Consider the following 16,006-nt stretch of genomic DNA (forward strand, 5'->3'; position numbering starts at 1 on the left):
CTATATTTATAAGGCATAATATATAATTAAATTTTTGCATCATAGTATTACTAAACAATATATTTCTTATTTTTCATATTTGTTTGCGGTAAACTTGAGGTTATTGTAAAAATTCGATTTTTGTATATTTCGACCTGTGTAAAAAGCTCTCGAACGATTTGTTTAGGTCTGTCTGTGTCTTGAGCAATTAGTTTCTTCTTAAATGTTTGTTACTACATGGAATTGTCAACATACCGAACGTCCTGTTTATATCTTTAAGAAAATTAATGCTTCTAACTTTCGCGTAATTGGTTCAGTTTAGAAGAGATTTAATGACAATTTAATAGTCATAATAGAGTGATCCTAACATTGTTGGCATGGTAAACATGTATAAAAGGAAAAGATATGATGATGAAAACGGTATAACAAAAATTATTTTGTGTTCATTGGAGGAAAGAAAATGTGAAACCTTTGCAATGCTCTTATGTTAATCCTCTTAGCTATGTTAATATCCTTCAGTGTAACGAGCAGTTGTTAGAAACGGAGAACGTTGTGACAAGGCGTGGGAATCACTAGAAGCAGTATTGCAAATTTGAAGGTCTGCATGTACGTATATATATAATCTTTTGTTATTATGAATATTTAGACCCAACATATGTATCATGGAAAAACAGTGTTAGATTTTATTTGGAAATTATTCCATTTTCACTTAAACAGTATAAAACTGCAACAAATCAAAAACACGCAATTAAATTTAATTGTAAATAATTCTATGTAAGCAATTGGAATATGATGTATGCGCTCTGTTATACACAATCATATCTATGAATTCGTTTTATGCGTAGATGACAGCTTTGCTTACAATAAGGAGTGAACTCATTGTGGAAAGCTCATTCTCATGTGAAGCTCATGTGAGCTCATGCTAAATTTGTTAAGCGTTCAAACATACTCTGTGATAGAAATTCTATTATTTTATACTTATTCATTTCATACCTTCTCGATGTTACATTTTTACAAACAGCAATACGTATATACTGCACAAGCATTACTACATATATGTCCATTTTCGAAACGTTTCTTGTCCATTTTACAAAACTTTCGGGAAATCAGTTTTATATCACCTTAATTTAGCAAAATAAGTTTTTTTTAATGGAAAATAAATACCTAAACACATTAAATGGGATAAATCAGAACAAATTCAAAATCACGAAAGAAAAATACATTCCAAAAGCATGGACAAGAGACTTTTCGAATTGGACGACTTATATAAAATATAACGTGAAATCTATATTTTGTAGTTGTGCCCAACCTATGCATTAAATTATAATTTCATATATTTATCTTCTTTTTAGGTGACTATAAAGAGTGTAATACTTCAGGACTTGTATGTATTTCAAGACTATTTGTCCGTACGTAAATTCATAAAAAATGTACTCACTTTCTGTAAGTAAAATATGTTATAAAGATACTGTAATCGAATTTTCATATTTGCAAATTTACAAACATGCGTGATTAACAGTGATCAATGACTAAAGTAAGAAATTGGTATTATATTTACTTATGTTCCGAAATTATACTAGATAGCATTATGTTAAAATTCTAAGCAAATTTGGTATTAAATTAGGGTGTTCCTAAGTGACTATGGGTGTTTTAATTAAGTATATATTATATACAGAAATGAAACAACCTGAAACTCAAGCAGAACGTTGTCACAACTTACAAGTGTTCAATGTAGGATATTCTTGCGACACGGCATACATCTTGCGTGCAGTCAATTTGTTCCGACATTGAAGCATATGTCTGGTGTAAGAGACTTCACTGCTGTAACAATCCTGTGCCACAATTCGAGGAGGTCGGTAAGTGCCGGTGGCACGTATACACGATCCTTTACACACACACACTAAAAAATCGTAGAAGATGTCGTTAGAGATTTTGTAAACCTTGTCACAAAGTGAAATATCATCTTTCATGTCTAGCACTTTTCGCAGAAGTTCGTACGGGTCATATTACCTTCAACCTTTAAGGCTTCTAACATTTGCAGACAGTATGGTTCCGTTTGCAGTCTCTTTCATAACACCCTCCAAACAATCAAGTTTGGCATTGGTAGATCTTGTATAGCGAGTTTTATTGATTTCCTGCTACTCCGAAACTTACACTGACTTATTTCAGTTGGTCATCTGATACATGCCGTCTTTCGCAGTTGTTCCTCTTGCACAGGCAGAAGTATTCTGAAATTGCTTGTACCAACTTCGGTTGTTGCTATCTGATAGGAGATCACATCGATATCTCCGCCGGAAAGCATATTGCTTTACAGTTGCTGAGTTATACCTAGCAAATTCCAAGGCACAGAAGACTTTACGCTCGGAAGTCGTCACTATCTTTACAACTAGCGTGTGCTACTGCGGAGTTATGAAATAGTACATGTAAGTAGAAAAATAACTCCTTGAGTTACCTTTCGTTTTAAGGTATGTTTCACTCCTGTAAAAGAGAAGTTACATACATTTAATTAAACCTCCGATAACCATTTAAAAATATCATGTACATTTCGCCAAAGTTTTTATATAATTATGTAGATCATGGTTAATAATATGATTTCTTTTATGTTTACTCGCATGTGGGGATCCAGTGTAACTAATACATTCTTTAAAAGGTTTTAACCAATTAATTCTTAAGTGCTGTAAGCAACATGCTATCTTCAATTTCACTGTATATTTGGAATTTAATGTACCTTTTCTTAGCACCAAAACTACATCCGCGTAGACTGTAGCTCAAAATGGAGTCCAACGGAAATCGAACTGAAATCCATCGTACTCAGGTCAGGTCATTCCGGTCGCTCGTTTATGTGACTCAATTTAAGCCTCATTAACTCAGGCTCTAATTAAGCTAGGAAGATAATTTTGGTATCAATGTCTTTCTGAAGGGCGACGCTTTCCGCCGATATGTATTTTATGTATGTGGGAGGTACCACGGAGGACAGGGAACGATAATTACGTGGTTTTTGCATCAAGATTTTGGGGATGGCATTCCTTCCCCTTTGGGGGTACACTCATAAAATGCATATCGGCGGAAAGCTTCATCCTTCAGGAACACATTGCTACTAAAATTATCTTCCTAGCTTAATTAGGGTTTAAGTTATTGAGGTTTAAATTGAGTCACATTAAGGAGCGACCAGAATGTGGCTGTTTCACACCATTAAGCGGCTCAATGGCCATAACTCTCTAAGTATGCATTTCCCGACATATGTCATATGAACTTTTTTGCTTGTCTACCCATACGGGATCCACCCCTGAAATTTTGCCATACCTTTCTGTTACACCCTATATATATATATATATATATATATATATATATATATATATATATATATATATATATATATATATATATAAAAGTGTAAATAGATATTGGAACGCATAGGAAAGTAAAAGTAAATTGTATAGGCCCCTACTAGGAACAGGAATTCTATGCCTAGGACAGCTAGTCTTTCCTGGCCTGACTTCTAGGAAAATCACTAATCGCAAATAGACTATTTGTTCACCTTTTACAGTTATAACATTTCCGCCACAATATTGACTTTCACAAGTTGCAAATTTATTAATTGATTTACGTTTGAGTATACCTAATTTGAATCTACTCTATTTTATTTTTTAAAGGGAAAAAGGTTGAAGGCGAATGCAAATGTTACCCATCATGTGACGAAGAGAATTATGAGACAAAGTTTGCTAGCAGAGCTAAGTGAGTAAGAAAATAATTTTACATCGTAAGTATTTTTATAAACTTTGCACTTAAGATTAAAATAAGCAGATTTATCCATCTAATAAATGATGCATTTTTTTTTTTTTACAAAACATTCTGTCAGTTGTTGTATAAGGAAAATATGCAAATGCTAAAAATCATTATTTTGTAATTTACTGAATTATGTAAAAGTCACTGAATTATGTTAATCATGTAGTACTTTTGTTATAAGATAAAACTTCTATATTATTAAAAGTAGTAATTTAAAAGTAATGATATTATTGGATTTGAATTTAATATGTTTGTGGAACTGTGCTTCCCTATGAAAATATGAACGTCTATGACGAAGTAAAAGTTTAACAAATACATGTATATCAAGAGTACAGAAATTGTTTCTCTATACAATAATAAGTAATAAAGATAGCATTTTAAACAAAATTTAACATTTTCTGGTGAAGCTGTTCGAGCGATAAGTGAATAAATACTCGTATATGAGATATTTCAATTACATTGCTTTGAGATTTCTTGTATTACTTGTGAAGTCTCCTGGTTAGAAAGACAAATATTTCGGCGGTTCAAAACAGAGTAGTTCATACATACTAACGAAAACTGATAAATTGGAAGTTAATAGTTTTCAGTAGAGGAAACAAGCAGAGTTTGAAAACTCAGTACCTTTACATAGTATTTTAAAGAATACCTCTTTTAAAGGTAATAGTGCCTATGTCAAGATGCAGTAACAACATGCCTGTATATTAATTACGATCATGGGTCCTGAAGATGGTTCATTGAGGCTCTTACATCTAACTGACAAGTGATTTTATTGTCATGTAGATGGTAATAAAATAAAGCTATTATGCATTTCGGTGTCGTGACCAGTATTTTACTAACTCCATGGCGAACATTCTTTGAAGCTAAAGTAAGAATTTGCCTTGTAAAACATATATTGTTGCTACCGTTTTTTTTTAAAAAAATAATCTTACAGGTTAAACTAGTTCATTAGATTAATTAAAACTTAAGGGTTTAACTAAACTTATTAAATATGCAAATAAGGTCGTCCTTCTCATTCAGCAATTGGCCACTGTTGAAACATTTATTTCCCAAATATCAGATAGAGAAAAAGACGTATATAGAATGAACATCCTCGCCAAGGCGAATCCCCATAGAGTTTGTTATATTGGCACTTTTTACATCTGAGCTAGATGTTATGAAAATATGGAATCCAGATGTTTTAAACCAAACAATATCTGGATCTTTAAGTGTTTAAAACAACCTTATAATTAATAATTATTATCTGATTCCGCCATATAAGTTGAACGGTCCATCCTATTTTAGGGCATAAATTTGTAAAGTCTACGGAAGAAATATGCTACTTGATTTCGAATAGGATTGTATAAGTAATCAAAATGCATCGCGATCTTATCTCTCACATGTATAATAAAGTAAAAATATGAAATGAAAAATGCAAAAATTACCACTAATTTATACAAGGAAGGCATGATGAAGTAAAGTGCTATATGAAGGTAGTGTGCAAAATTATCAAAGAAATGTTGTAAAGCTGTGCGACACGTAAGTCATGTATTTTTATCCCATAGGATATGTTTTACACTATCCTTGTTTATACGTATACCCACTTTAGCTGAGGCGCCTGCTCCCTACGGACGCATCCCTGTGATATCGCTCGGCTCCCCTGCTCCGCTACTGATTCGATTAAATAGCATTCGAGCTCTATAGTCGCCATCTAGCACAATGCCATTTTTTAAAGTCTTCTAAAGTAAATCTGCACTCAGTAATGCAGTTCCTTCATCCTTTCCGGCCCAGTGGTTTCAGTGTGAAACCGCAATTTAAACTTTTTCTACATGCAGTCCACTTAATCTAGAAGAAAACCACCTTTTAGTATGAACTTTGCAAACCATCTAGGGATAGGAGTTTAAATTATTTCTATGATTTTCATTCGCGCTGAAACTGTATAGGCAATTGACGTTCAGAGTTTGTTGTTTGTAGCAGCTCTCTTGTATCATCGGAGAAATCCAACTGTTTTATCCCTTTCGGGACAAATGTTTCAGGAGGAAAGGTAATATTGATACTGTACTCCTGTCGAATTATCTATCCTAAATATATTTTATTTGAAAATATATGATTTCAGATTGAAATTACTGGGCAACAATGACATGTTACAGCACACATTGTTTCCCGTAGGTTTTACCATTTTTATTAGAATTCATACATTTTCTTAGAGTACTTGTTTGTATTTCTTATAGAAATCAATATTCCCCAGTGATGGAAACCGTATATAGTGTAATGAAATTTAAATGTCAATTCTGACGGAGGCGAGGGGCGTGGGGTGAAGGGAAATTTTGTGGCACCTCCTTGATGTGACTGTTGTAATGCATTTCTGATTCATAAAGAACTGTGAGAACCCATTCTCTTTGAAGCAGTTCTGACTCGGTGTATTTCTGGAATTATTGCGACACCAACATCACCAAACTTCCGGAAAGGGAGCAAAAGCAACGTCTCAGTAAACATAAGCCGTATGCTCCACTTGAAACAAGATTTACAAAAGCTTCACATATGCCAGTAAGAGGAACATGTCGCAAATGTGCATTCTGTAACACTGCACAGGAACCTCATCAAACGACGTGCAATACTTGCAATATTGGACTCTGTATATAACAAACACAACCATAAGAACTGCTTTGATCAGTACTATAATAAGAAAGAACAATGTTAGATATAGCCTGGTGATTGCAAATGAACCACAACATTTGGTTGCTGTAAATGTTGCCCCAATATATCCATTGTCGTGATATTTCTATTAGTATTTCTGTTTTTCTATTAGTATCATCAAATATATAGAAATATGTTTACTTTAGTGTAGTAAAAACGTAATAGCACTTATTGCCCAGTGACTTCAGAGTGAAACCACGACATTTGGCAACACTGTAATTATTGGTCCAAAATTTTATTGTAATTCTTTTAGTATCATAATAAGTATATGTTTCATAAAAGGTTTTCATTTTCTTCATAAATTCATTCTTTGGGAAGCAAAGGGTTAAGAAATACTTTATAAGACAGTAAGAGAACATTTCGTGATAAGAGAAGTTATATTTTCTGAAAGTAAATGTGCCCACCTAAAATAGGATAGTACTGAAAATACTTAATGTCCTTCAACGTTAAATAGCTGTTGTATTGTCACTGTAACATATTCTGTAGTAAATAATACCTTTTTATAATTATTGTAGTAATAAGAAATGAATAGAGACGGAGAATCTATTTTCAAGCTAAGAACATTTAATTTTCAGTTACAACGAATTTCCTCCTGGAATTTTCTATTCTATGCCTGTTTTTCCGTCAGTTGCATATACAAGGGACGTCATTTTCGGCAAGTTGGAAATGTTAGGTAAGTTTGAATTTTCCGTACTAATAACACTCCAAAAGAAATCTTTGCATTCAATTTTTAAAAAGTGAAAATAAACTCTTAGAATTACCCTTTCATAATTAAAGATGACACAAGAATAATTGTATAAGAATGATTGTGAAAGAATTGGTGAAATGACAATGTGAGAAAAGATGGAAGAATGACAACAAAAAAAACAGACATGTTAGGAAGCCATAATTTGTGAGTTTCTCCTAGGTTTGTAACGTTAATTTTCTCATCAGCCACGTTACATATTCCGATTCTAAATGTTTATGCAATACACAAGATTATCTGGAATAACTCAACACAGTTATGCACTTCAAATATATATTATTATCCTTCAACTTATATCTCGTTCGCCACATTAAAATATTATACATTCAGAGTACACAAGATGGTTCTTTCTTACATCTATATTCTTTTTAGTTACCATAGCAAAGACATTAAACAGATAAACAAATCGTCATAGCAACGACAAGAAAAATCTCAATATAATACAAATATTTAAATTATTTCTTTATGTAATTTCTTCTTCGTCTTCTTAATAGCTTGTGCCTTTTAAATAGCTCATTTTGCCCGTAAATAAAAATGATACTTAAAAGTAAATTAAACATACACATTAGCGTTGTATAATGGCTCCCGGATTATGGGATTTCTTTACATTGATCACAATTAAAGAAAGAATCCTGAACCGTTAGACATTTCGTATACAATAGTTACCTTAGCTTTTGAATAACCCTCGTATATATGAAAATACAATTCATAAACTATCATTTTATCTCAATATCATTTTTATATTTATTCCATAGTCAATTTTATTTTACGTCTATAAAATTACCGACGATAAAGAGATACTCAAAATGTGGTACGTTTGTTGATTATTTTAGGTCCTAAATAGATACTTTAATTCGATGCCATTTATACTTGATAATAATAAAGTTGGTGTACGTTAAAATACAATTTAACCTATTTCATTTATTCGGGCATAGTTGGCATAAATTTGATTAGATGTAATTGCATAGAATTCAGACGAAGTAAGAATTACAATGAAATCAGAACAATTTGAATATATTTTGTCGAACGCCATAACTTTAGCTCAAGTTACATTACCAAAAGATTCGATTAGGTTGCATTGAATAGCACAATTTTGAGTACAGTCCTGCGTGTTATTTACTTCACTAATTCTTTGGTTTCTATTTTTTAAAAATTCTGCCACCTATTTAATTATTACGAAATCTGGGAGTTCGTGAGAAATTAGCTCGATTATTTACATGATTTCTAGAAACGGTACTATTATTATTTCTATTTCTTCTGAAGTTAGGTTCTGTCGTATTGTAGTTACGAGTAAATTTAACATTACCTCTCGTACTGTGATTACAATCCTCTCTAACATGTATATTTCGAACATGAATATAGTTAGCTTGATTTCTATTTTTATTACTTTGCAATCTAATCTGACTTTCATAATTTTGAACAATCATTATTAAATGATTGAAATTTATACATTGCGACGAGATCAATACTTGCTGACGCTTAAACGGTAGTAAAATTCTTACTGATGAGATAATACGTGACTCCTGCTGGTAAGGATTGATTTGTTTCAAGTCATTATACGCTGCGATTACAAAATCGGTATGGCTTATATCGACTTTTGGATCAAAAAGTCGATTCCTTATCTGGGCATCCCTGTCTGCTAACATAAAGCCATTCTCGAAATTAGTTGACAATGCATTTTTAAAATCGGAATAGTTACGAAAACTACCTCTAATTGCTTTGTACCATACAGAACAGGATGGTAACAAAATATGCGGTAAGATTTTAAGAAAATTAGCCTTATCTATGCCAATTAACTCACATTCTTCCTCAAATTTCTCTAGAAACGTACTCGCTGGAATATCTTCTGATCTGCCACTAAATTTAGTTAATGACCTTATTTCACTGAATTTCACCCGATTCTTATTATTACTAAAATGCCTTAGATGTCGTTTCACGTGCGTATTCATCTGTTTCAATCTGGAATCCAACTGATGTCCTACTTGTCGTGTCATTTGTTCCAATCTGGAATCTATTTGTTTCAATTTGGTGTCCAATTTCGAATCCATTTGTTGTCCTATTTGCTGAGCCACTTATTCCAATCTGCTATCAAAGTTTTGTGTCTCTTGTTCCAACTTAGTATCCATCTGTTGTGACATGGAATTCATTTGTTGTCCTAGCCGTTGTAAAAGTTTAATTACATCTGTTGAAGTTCACTTCCAGGAATATCAACTTCTTCAACTCCGGTATTCACATTCATTATAGTCTTCTGTAAATTTTTCTTTTATTACAAAGCAACAGATAACCCGTGATACTGAGGGATTGTTTACTAATACTTCAAACTGATATCCAAGGTCCCGGGTTTCGGCACCATAAAATATGTAACGTTAATTCTTTCGTCAGCTACGTTCTATATTCCCTGATTTTAAATGTTTATGCAATACGCAAGATTATCTGGAATAAATCAACACAGTTGTGCACTTCAAATATATATTATTATCTTTCAACTTATATCTCGTTCGCCACATTAAAATATTATACATTCAGAGTACACAAGATGGTTCTTCCTTACATCACTTTTCTTTTTAGTTACCATAGCAACGACATTAAACAGATAAACAAATCGTCATAGCAACGACAAGAAAAATCTCAATATAATACAAATATTTAAATTATTTCTTTATGTAATTTCTTTTTCGTCTTAATAGCTTGTGCCTTTTAAATAGCTCATTTTGCTCGTAAATGAAAATCATACTTAAAAGTACATAAGAAATATACATTATCGTTGTAGGTTCCGCTCCTTATTCGCATTACAGACCTTTTATAGGATTTCTACCGCTTCTAGTACCAAAATCATTACTATCTGTAGAATTGAAAGATTAAAAAAAAAACAATGTGTTGTAGTAATTAATATACTACTAATTAGTTGCATCTTTTGTTTCAGTGTCATTTGGTGGTATTTGCTCTCTCTTTTTTGGATGCAGTCTCATCTCTTTTACTGAATTATTCTATTTCTTCATCTTCCACGCAATGTTCTTTGTTTGCACGAAATATAATTGTAAATCAAAGAAAATACTCAACAAAGAAAAGAATCCTACGGCTTTCTACAATGATTCATTTATAAATAGACGAAGACATTGTAGTAGGACAACTCACCGCCTATGTCAACCGCATGTTATTATTATAAAAACGAATGCTTGGAGCACAAATACGTTAAGAACCACTCAGACTTGGGAAGCAATTTCAAGGTAATTATTCAGTTTTCTTTTCTTAACCTTGACTGAGGATTTATACGTAGTTTTAGGTAAAGACCTAAGTCTTAGTCTCCTATACCATTAAGTTTTTTTTTATAAATCATTATGCTATAATCTAATAATTTTAATGTAAAAACTGATGGAAATGATGGGTGATGAAGAAAAAAGTTATATGAATCTCGATTCCAATGATTTAGTTTTAAGTGTACTTTTAAAGCGAATCAACGAGTGAAGATTTAGCAAATAATATATCAACACTGAACAGTTTTTTCACTTTTTTATTACTTACAACTTTATTTTTTTATCATTTTTAATCATACAATGAGTTCTTTAACACGAAAAGCAATACAAAATTAATTAATTATATTTACTTAGTGTCATATATATATCGGGTGTTCTAAAAATGGCGCCCACGGGGAACAGAGTGCTATTCAACGGGTCGAAATAATGCAAATATGCAACATAATAGTATACATCTCCGGATCCTCTTTCATCCGCTATGGGGAATCAAGAGTTAGCTATATAGCAACGTCATAGATTAGCTTGGAACCATTACCACTGCTTTACGAATCCATCAATAGGTATATTGATTGTTGTGATAATAAGTGGTTCTAGTGTCAACATCTATCGACTTTAATTGCCATTGGAAAGAATAGATGTAATTATTTGAAGGATCGATAGTTCTACTCTATAGTTCTTTATCTGCGGCCATATAGTGCTATTCGCGCCTCCAGCGAGAACTCATATGTACTTTTCGTTTTATATATATGGAAATCCAATCGGAAAATGTCCATTAGCATGATCTAGGCGCAGATGGGAGGACGATAGTAAAATGGATCTCGCAGAAATAGGAATATAAAGTAGAAACTGGATCCAGTTTGGCAAAGACAGAAGTCAGTGGAGAGCTTTTGTGAATACGGCATGGAACCTCTGGGTTCCATAAGCCATAAAGTTGTTTAAAGAATAATTTATGAAGACTTTTCCAGAAAATTCATTTTACTTCAATTATTACTTACAACATTGATTACTATAGGAATTTAACAATAATGGTAAAAACTATTGTATATGTATTATTAGAAACAATGTTTGAACAGGAAGATTACAGTATTTACCTTATCGAGATCTCTTGCACCAGAGAGTAATGAATAATTATATACGATAGTACACTTCGAATAGGATAATTTTAAAGTGTAAGAGAGATGGAATCTTTGAAACAATTAGCACTATGAATCTTGTATAAACTGTTAATGTATAATGTTACAACATAATTGTTAATAACTATTATACGGAAGGAATACCAGAACCGAATTTTCTAAATTTTAGTGGGTGCACCAACAATAACCTTATTTCCAGTTTAGTTGTGTATGTATATACTTAAGTTATATGATAGACCAGTAAACCATAGGTGCTGTATTGTCCAATATATATATACATATACGCATATATATACATATACACATATACAATATATATATATATATATATATATATATATATATATATATATATATATATATATATATATATATATATATATAAGTAGAGGGCGGGCAAAGTGGCACACAAGTTATACATGACGTAATATTGTCGGAACAAAACACAATAACAGAATGTTTTATACACGTATGGAAAGCTTTGACCTTTTGCCATATTATACAACAAAACGGAAATAAAACAATTAAGCCTGTCGATGACAGACGAGATTTAATGTTGATACGCGAAAGTTCGCTTTGCCCGCCTATAAGCGGGCAAACTGGAACGTACATGCATGTAGGGTAAAAACTATTGTTTGCTGAGATAATGTTGCGAACTTAGTTAAGACATTAGTTGTGCATTGGGGACAATGTCTCCGTGGAGAAGTCCTTGAGGCAAACGCCCTTTTGGCTCCATATAGTCGTCGACATCATAAGAACATAGGTTACTAGTGCATAATGGTGTTATGAAAACAAAACTTCAATTGGTTTTGAAAGAAAGAAAGGAGTGTAGTTTCGGCTATAAATGAGCAACATATGATTTTGAATAGTACAACATGGCTCCCGGATAAGTATCAGAGTTTTATACTCACTTTTAATTTAGTTTTTATCTTTAAAATTACTTTTATTTTAGAGAATTTGATTTTTGATATGATTTTATATGTATTTTAAGTAAAATGTATATGGCACCCAAGGGCGCCCATGTTGTGGTTTCCAAGGGGGGCAAGTATAAGCGACGTTACAAAAATAGTTTCAAATTTTGCTGTAACTAATGTAAAATTCTATTGGATTTTCGATATTCTGAAGTACAATTTCCTCTAGGGGGCAAGCGCCCCACCTTGCTCCTCCTGATGGGCGCCCTTACTGGCACCAGTGTCGAATTTTTTTATTACAATTAAACAGTTCACTTAAAACGAAATCACGGGCTCATGTCCGTAGTAATTACTGTAACTACGCATGTAAGTTAACCTTTTAATACGTAAAACACTTTTATTTGATGCAAGGCAAACGCTAATACAGGCACTTTGGGCAACAGTCCATGTGATTGAGGTTACATCTTATACAAATGAGAAAGGACATTTATCCTCCAACTAAACACTAACGAGTAATCTTTCATTGTTCCAGAATAGATTTTTAACTTGTTAGACTTAAAATACAATGCTCAATATACCACACCAGAAAATAGAAATACTTATTATTTTAATACTGTTTTATTCCTTCACAGTTATCTCCCTGCGATCTTTCAAAGGATTATTTCCAAGGTCTCAAGACTAATTGGTCAGTTTGCTTCTGAGAGTTCAGTTCATGGTCTCAAACCTATTCAGTACTCATCTTTGCATTGGACAATCAGGTAAACAAGTAAATGTTTATCCTTATAAGGAACATTCAAGGAAAGTAATTTTTATTCGTATACTGCGCAAACACCTTAACGCGCATATCCATGTGAAATGTACATATATATGTGAAATGTAATTTAAAATGGCTAAATATTTCAAGTAACCATTTTTTATTTATTTATTTTCCATAAAGCCATCTAGTTAAATAACCTAACGTAAAATTTACATTATTGTGTGTAATACTAAATAGTATGGACATTATACTGAAAGCATATCTTCATTTTCCAGGATCGCTTGGTTTATTCTCTGGTTATTGATGGTCGCAATCACTATCTTTGTATCTATTGAATTGTGGAATACATATTACTTAAGTTCGGTAGCTTATGAAATAGATACACTTGTGTTATCTAAAAGGCCTAATACTATAGCCTTCTCATATTGCAGCACATGGGAACAAAAAGACAAAAGTGATTTTTGGTAAGTTATATATCAATTTTACTATAAAAGCAATATACAGTACATTCACAGTAAACATGAACAAGATTTTTCCCAATTACACAACTTACTTATAACGTAAGTATATAATAATATGATATATAATAGAGAAAAATCATGTTAGCATATGCGTAAAGGAATGAATGCACTGACTCACTCATCACCAGATCTCTGAAACCATAGGGTGTAAACTTGTAAATTTATACAAATGTTTACCTTGAATCCTAGGATTTTAATACGACTATCCTTCGAAAGACTATCCTTAAGAGGTAAAAGGAAGCTTGAATGTTTTATGTCGTCTTCAAATCTCAGAAATTGTAAGGCTTTCTTAAACATTTGTAAAATATTTATTTGAACTTCTGATTTTTATACTATTAATTAATATATTCTTTTATCTACTAAATTCAGTCTCTAACGAAAACAAATATCTTGAACAGTTGGTTTTCAATTCTCTCAAATTTCTTTGTGAAAGCACTTTAAATTTTTATCAAATATTCTCTTTAAAAATTGTCTTATGGATAAGACGAGATTTTACGAAATTCGAGTGTAAAAAGGGGAAAACGGCGGTTGGTCTATTTGTCACCTTCAACATAACTCGTGTAGGGTCGTTTATGTGAAAATTTATGGACTTCCATGAAATTAAACTTGTGCCAATAAGTAGCCTGAAACCTGGGAAACTTTATATATTTTCCATGTGTCTTATTTTTCCCTTTGTCTCCCCTTAGGATACAAATTTAAATCAATTTAATATCATAAGATCCATGTGAGGCTTCAGGTTGATAATCATGAAAAGTAAAATTCCAATTTGTTCACTAGTAATTGTGTGATGCGATCAGACAGAAACTTATCGTTTTTATGGTACATTATGAGCAAATGTAAATATTTAATTCTTATTTTTTACATTATAATGAGTTCACTTAACCTAAATATGTTTTGAATCAAGTACTAATAGTACCTTGTGACCATTGATCATATATTCCAGTCCGTGTGCTATTTTACAATATGTAATAATTGCATGAAATATATAACAAGAATATTCTGAGACATATGTCAGTTATTAAATGATTCTACAATACACGACCATAAGTAAAGAGTGTTCTTAACCTAGCTAGTCAGATTCTAAATATTTATAATTTCTTCAATTATCTTTCTGTATTTAGTCCAGCACAAAAAAAAAAAAAAGCTGCTTTGGCTCCTAACCGGGAGTAAACCTTTAGAAACTTAAAGATATGTATTTAGATACCACAATCTTACATAATGAGTCTTGAGAGCACAAATGTCATATGTCCAATTTTTCTCAATATTGACTTTGTCAACTATTTCGATAGCTTGATACTTGTTATGATAGCTTGATATGCTAGCATGTATAGAAAAGCCAACACCATGTTTAACTTAATCCTCAATGTTCAACTATTTTATTCACGATCCTGATTTTTGCCAATATTTTGAAACTTCGAAACAGTCTCCTGAAAAATTTAGACAACTAGGCATATGACATTTGTGCTATCAAGACTTGATAAGTATCCTTCAAAGTTGTGCTCTTGAACTGCTACACACTTTTCCAGACGTTTCTTTCACTGTTGAAGGTAGCGCTGGAAATTGCAAGACATTGGTCCATTTCATTCTGAATGTCTAATCTGGATTAAAATCTGGTTCCTTTCGTTTTTTCGGCTCGGAGAATAGTTAGAAATCATATGAAGCCATGCAGAGAGTGTAGTAAGCATGACAAACATTAGAGCTAGTGATCTACTTCCACGATTTATCGCACTTTAGCAAGACGTGCTGTGGCCGCTCGGCCTTTTTTAATGGACCGGTTCCACTAACATAAGCACCCTTCCCGAATCCTGGACTTTGTGTCCTTGTGCACGAAGTGCACCGTCAAGATTTGTCCTCTAACCTTGACGCTTTAGCGTGTAACCCCCATTCTCTGAGGAAGTGGAATACGTTCACTGCGAGGCAGAGCCTAAGCTCCAACTATCAGTTACCTCCTGGAGGAGTCAGGCTGCTAGCGAGTCAGCCCTACCATACTTTGCAGGTATGGCGCCCGAGCGATTCAAGGTAAGCTTACCTCCCCCATACGCTCACCGTTACGCAGGATCCTGGGATTAGGTCCCGCATGGTATCTAATCCCACGGTATTACCACAGCCCGGCAGAGTCCAACCCAAATCTGGGAGCCCTAGATGTTCCCGAGGGGGCTTGTTCAATCCCGGCCCTGTCAATCTCTATCGTTCAACTGGCAACACCCTTGTTGTATAGAGGTACCACGCACACGTCCAGTATCTCAT

The 16,006-nt window shown here is 32.9% G+C and overlaps 1 protein-coding gene across 1 annotated transcript in view; it reads left to right on the top strand.

Annotated features, from left to right (window-relative positions):
* The window catches only part of LOC145685175 (uncharacterized), a 48,789-nt gene that overhangs the window by 491 nt on the left and 32,292 nt on the right, over positions 1-16,006 (top strand). The window contains exons 2-7 of the mRNA XM_081757528.1: positions 1,332-1,392; positions 3,633-3,714; positions 7,014-7,111; positions 10,107-10,410; positions 13,114-13,239; positions 13,514-13,702. Of these exons, the coding sequence (XP_081613654.1) occupies positions 1,332-1,392; positions 3,633-3,714; positions 7,014-7,111; positions 10,107-10,410; positions 13,114-13,239; positions 13,514-13,702 (860 nt within the window). The remainder of the gene's footprint in view (positions 1-1,331; positions 1,393-3,632; positions 3,715-7,013; positions 7,112-10,106; positions 10,411-13,113; positions 13,240-13,513; positions 13,703-16,006) is intronic.

The sequence above is a fragment of the Thermobia domestica genome, chromosome 5, assembly GCF_964235325.1.
Source record: "Thermobia domestica chromosome 5, izTheDome1.hap1.1, whole genome shotgun sequence".
In the NCBI taxonomy this organism is placed as follows: Eukaryota; Metazoa; Arthropoda; class Insecta; order Zygentoma; family Lepismatidae; genus Thermobia; species Thermobia domestica.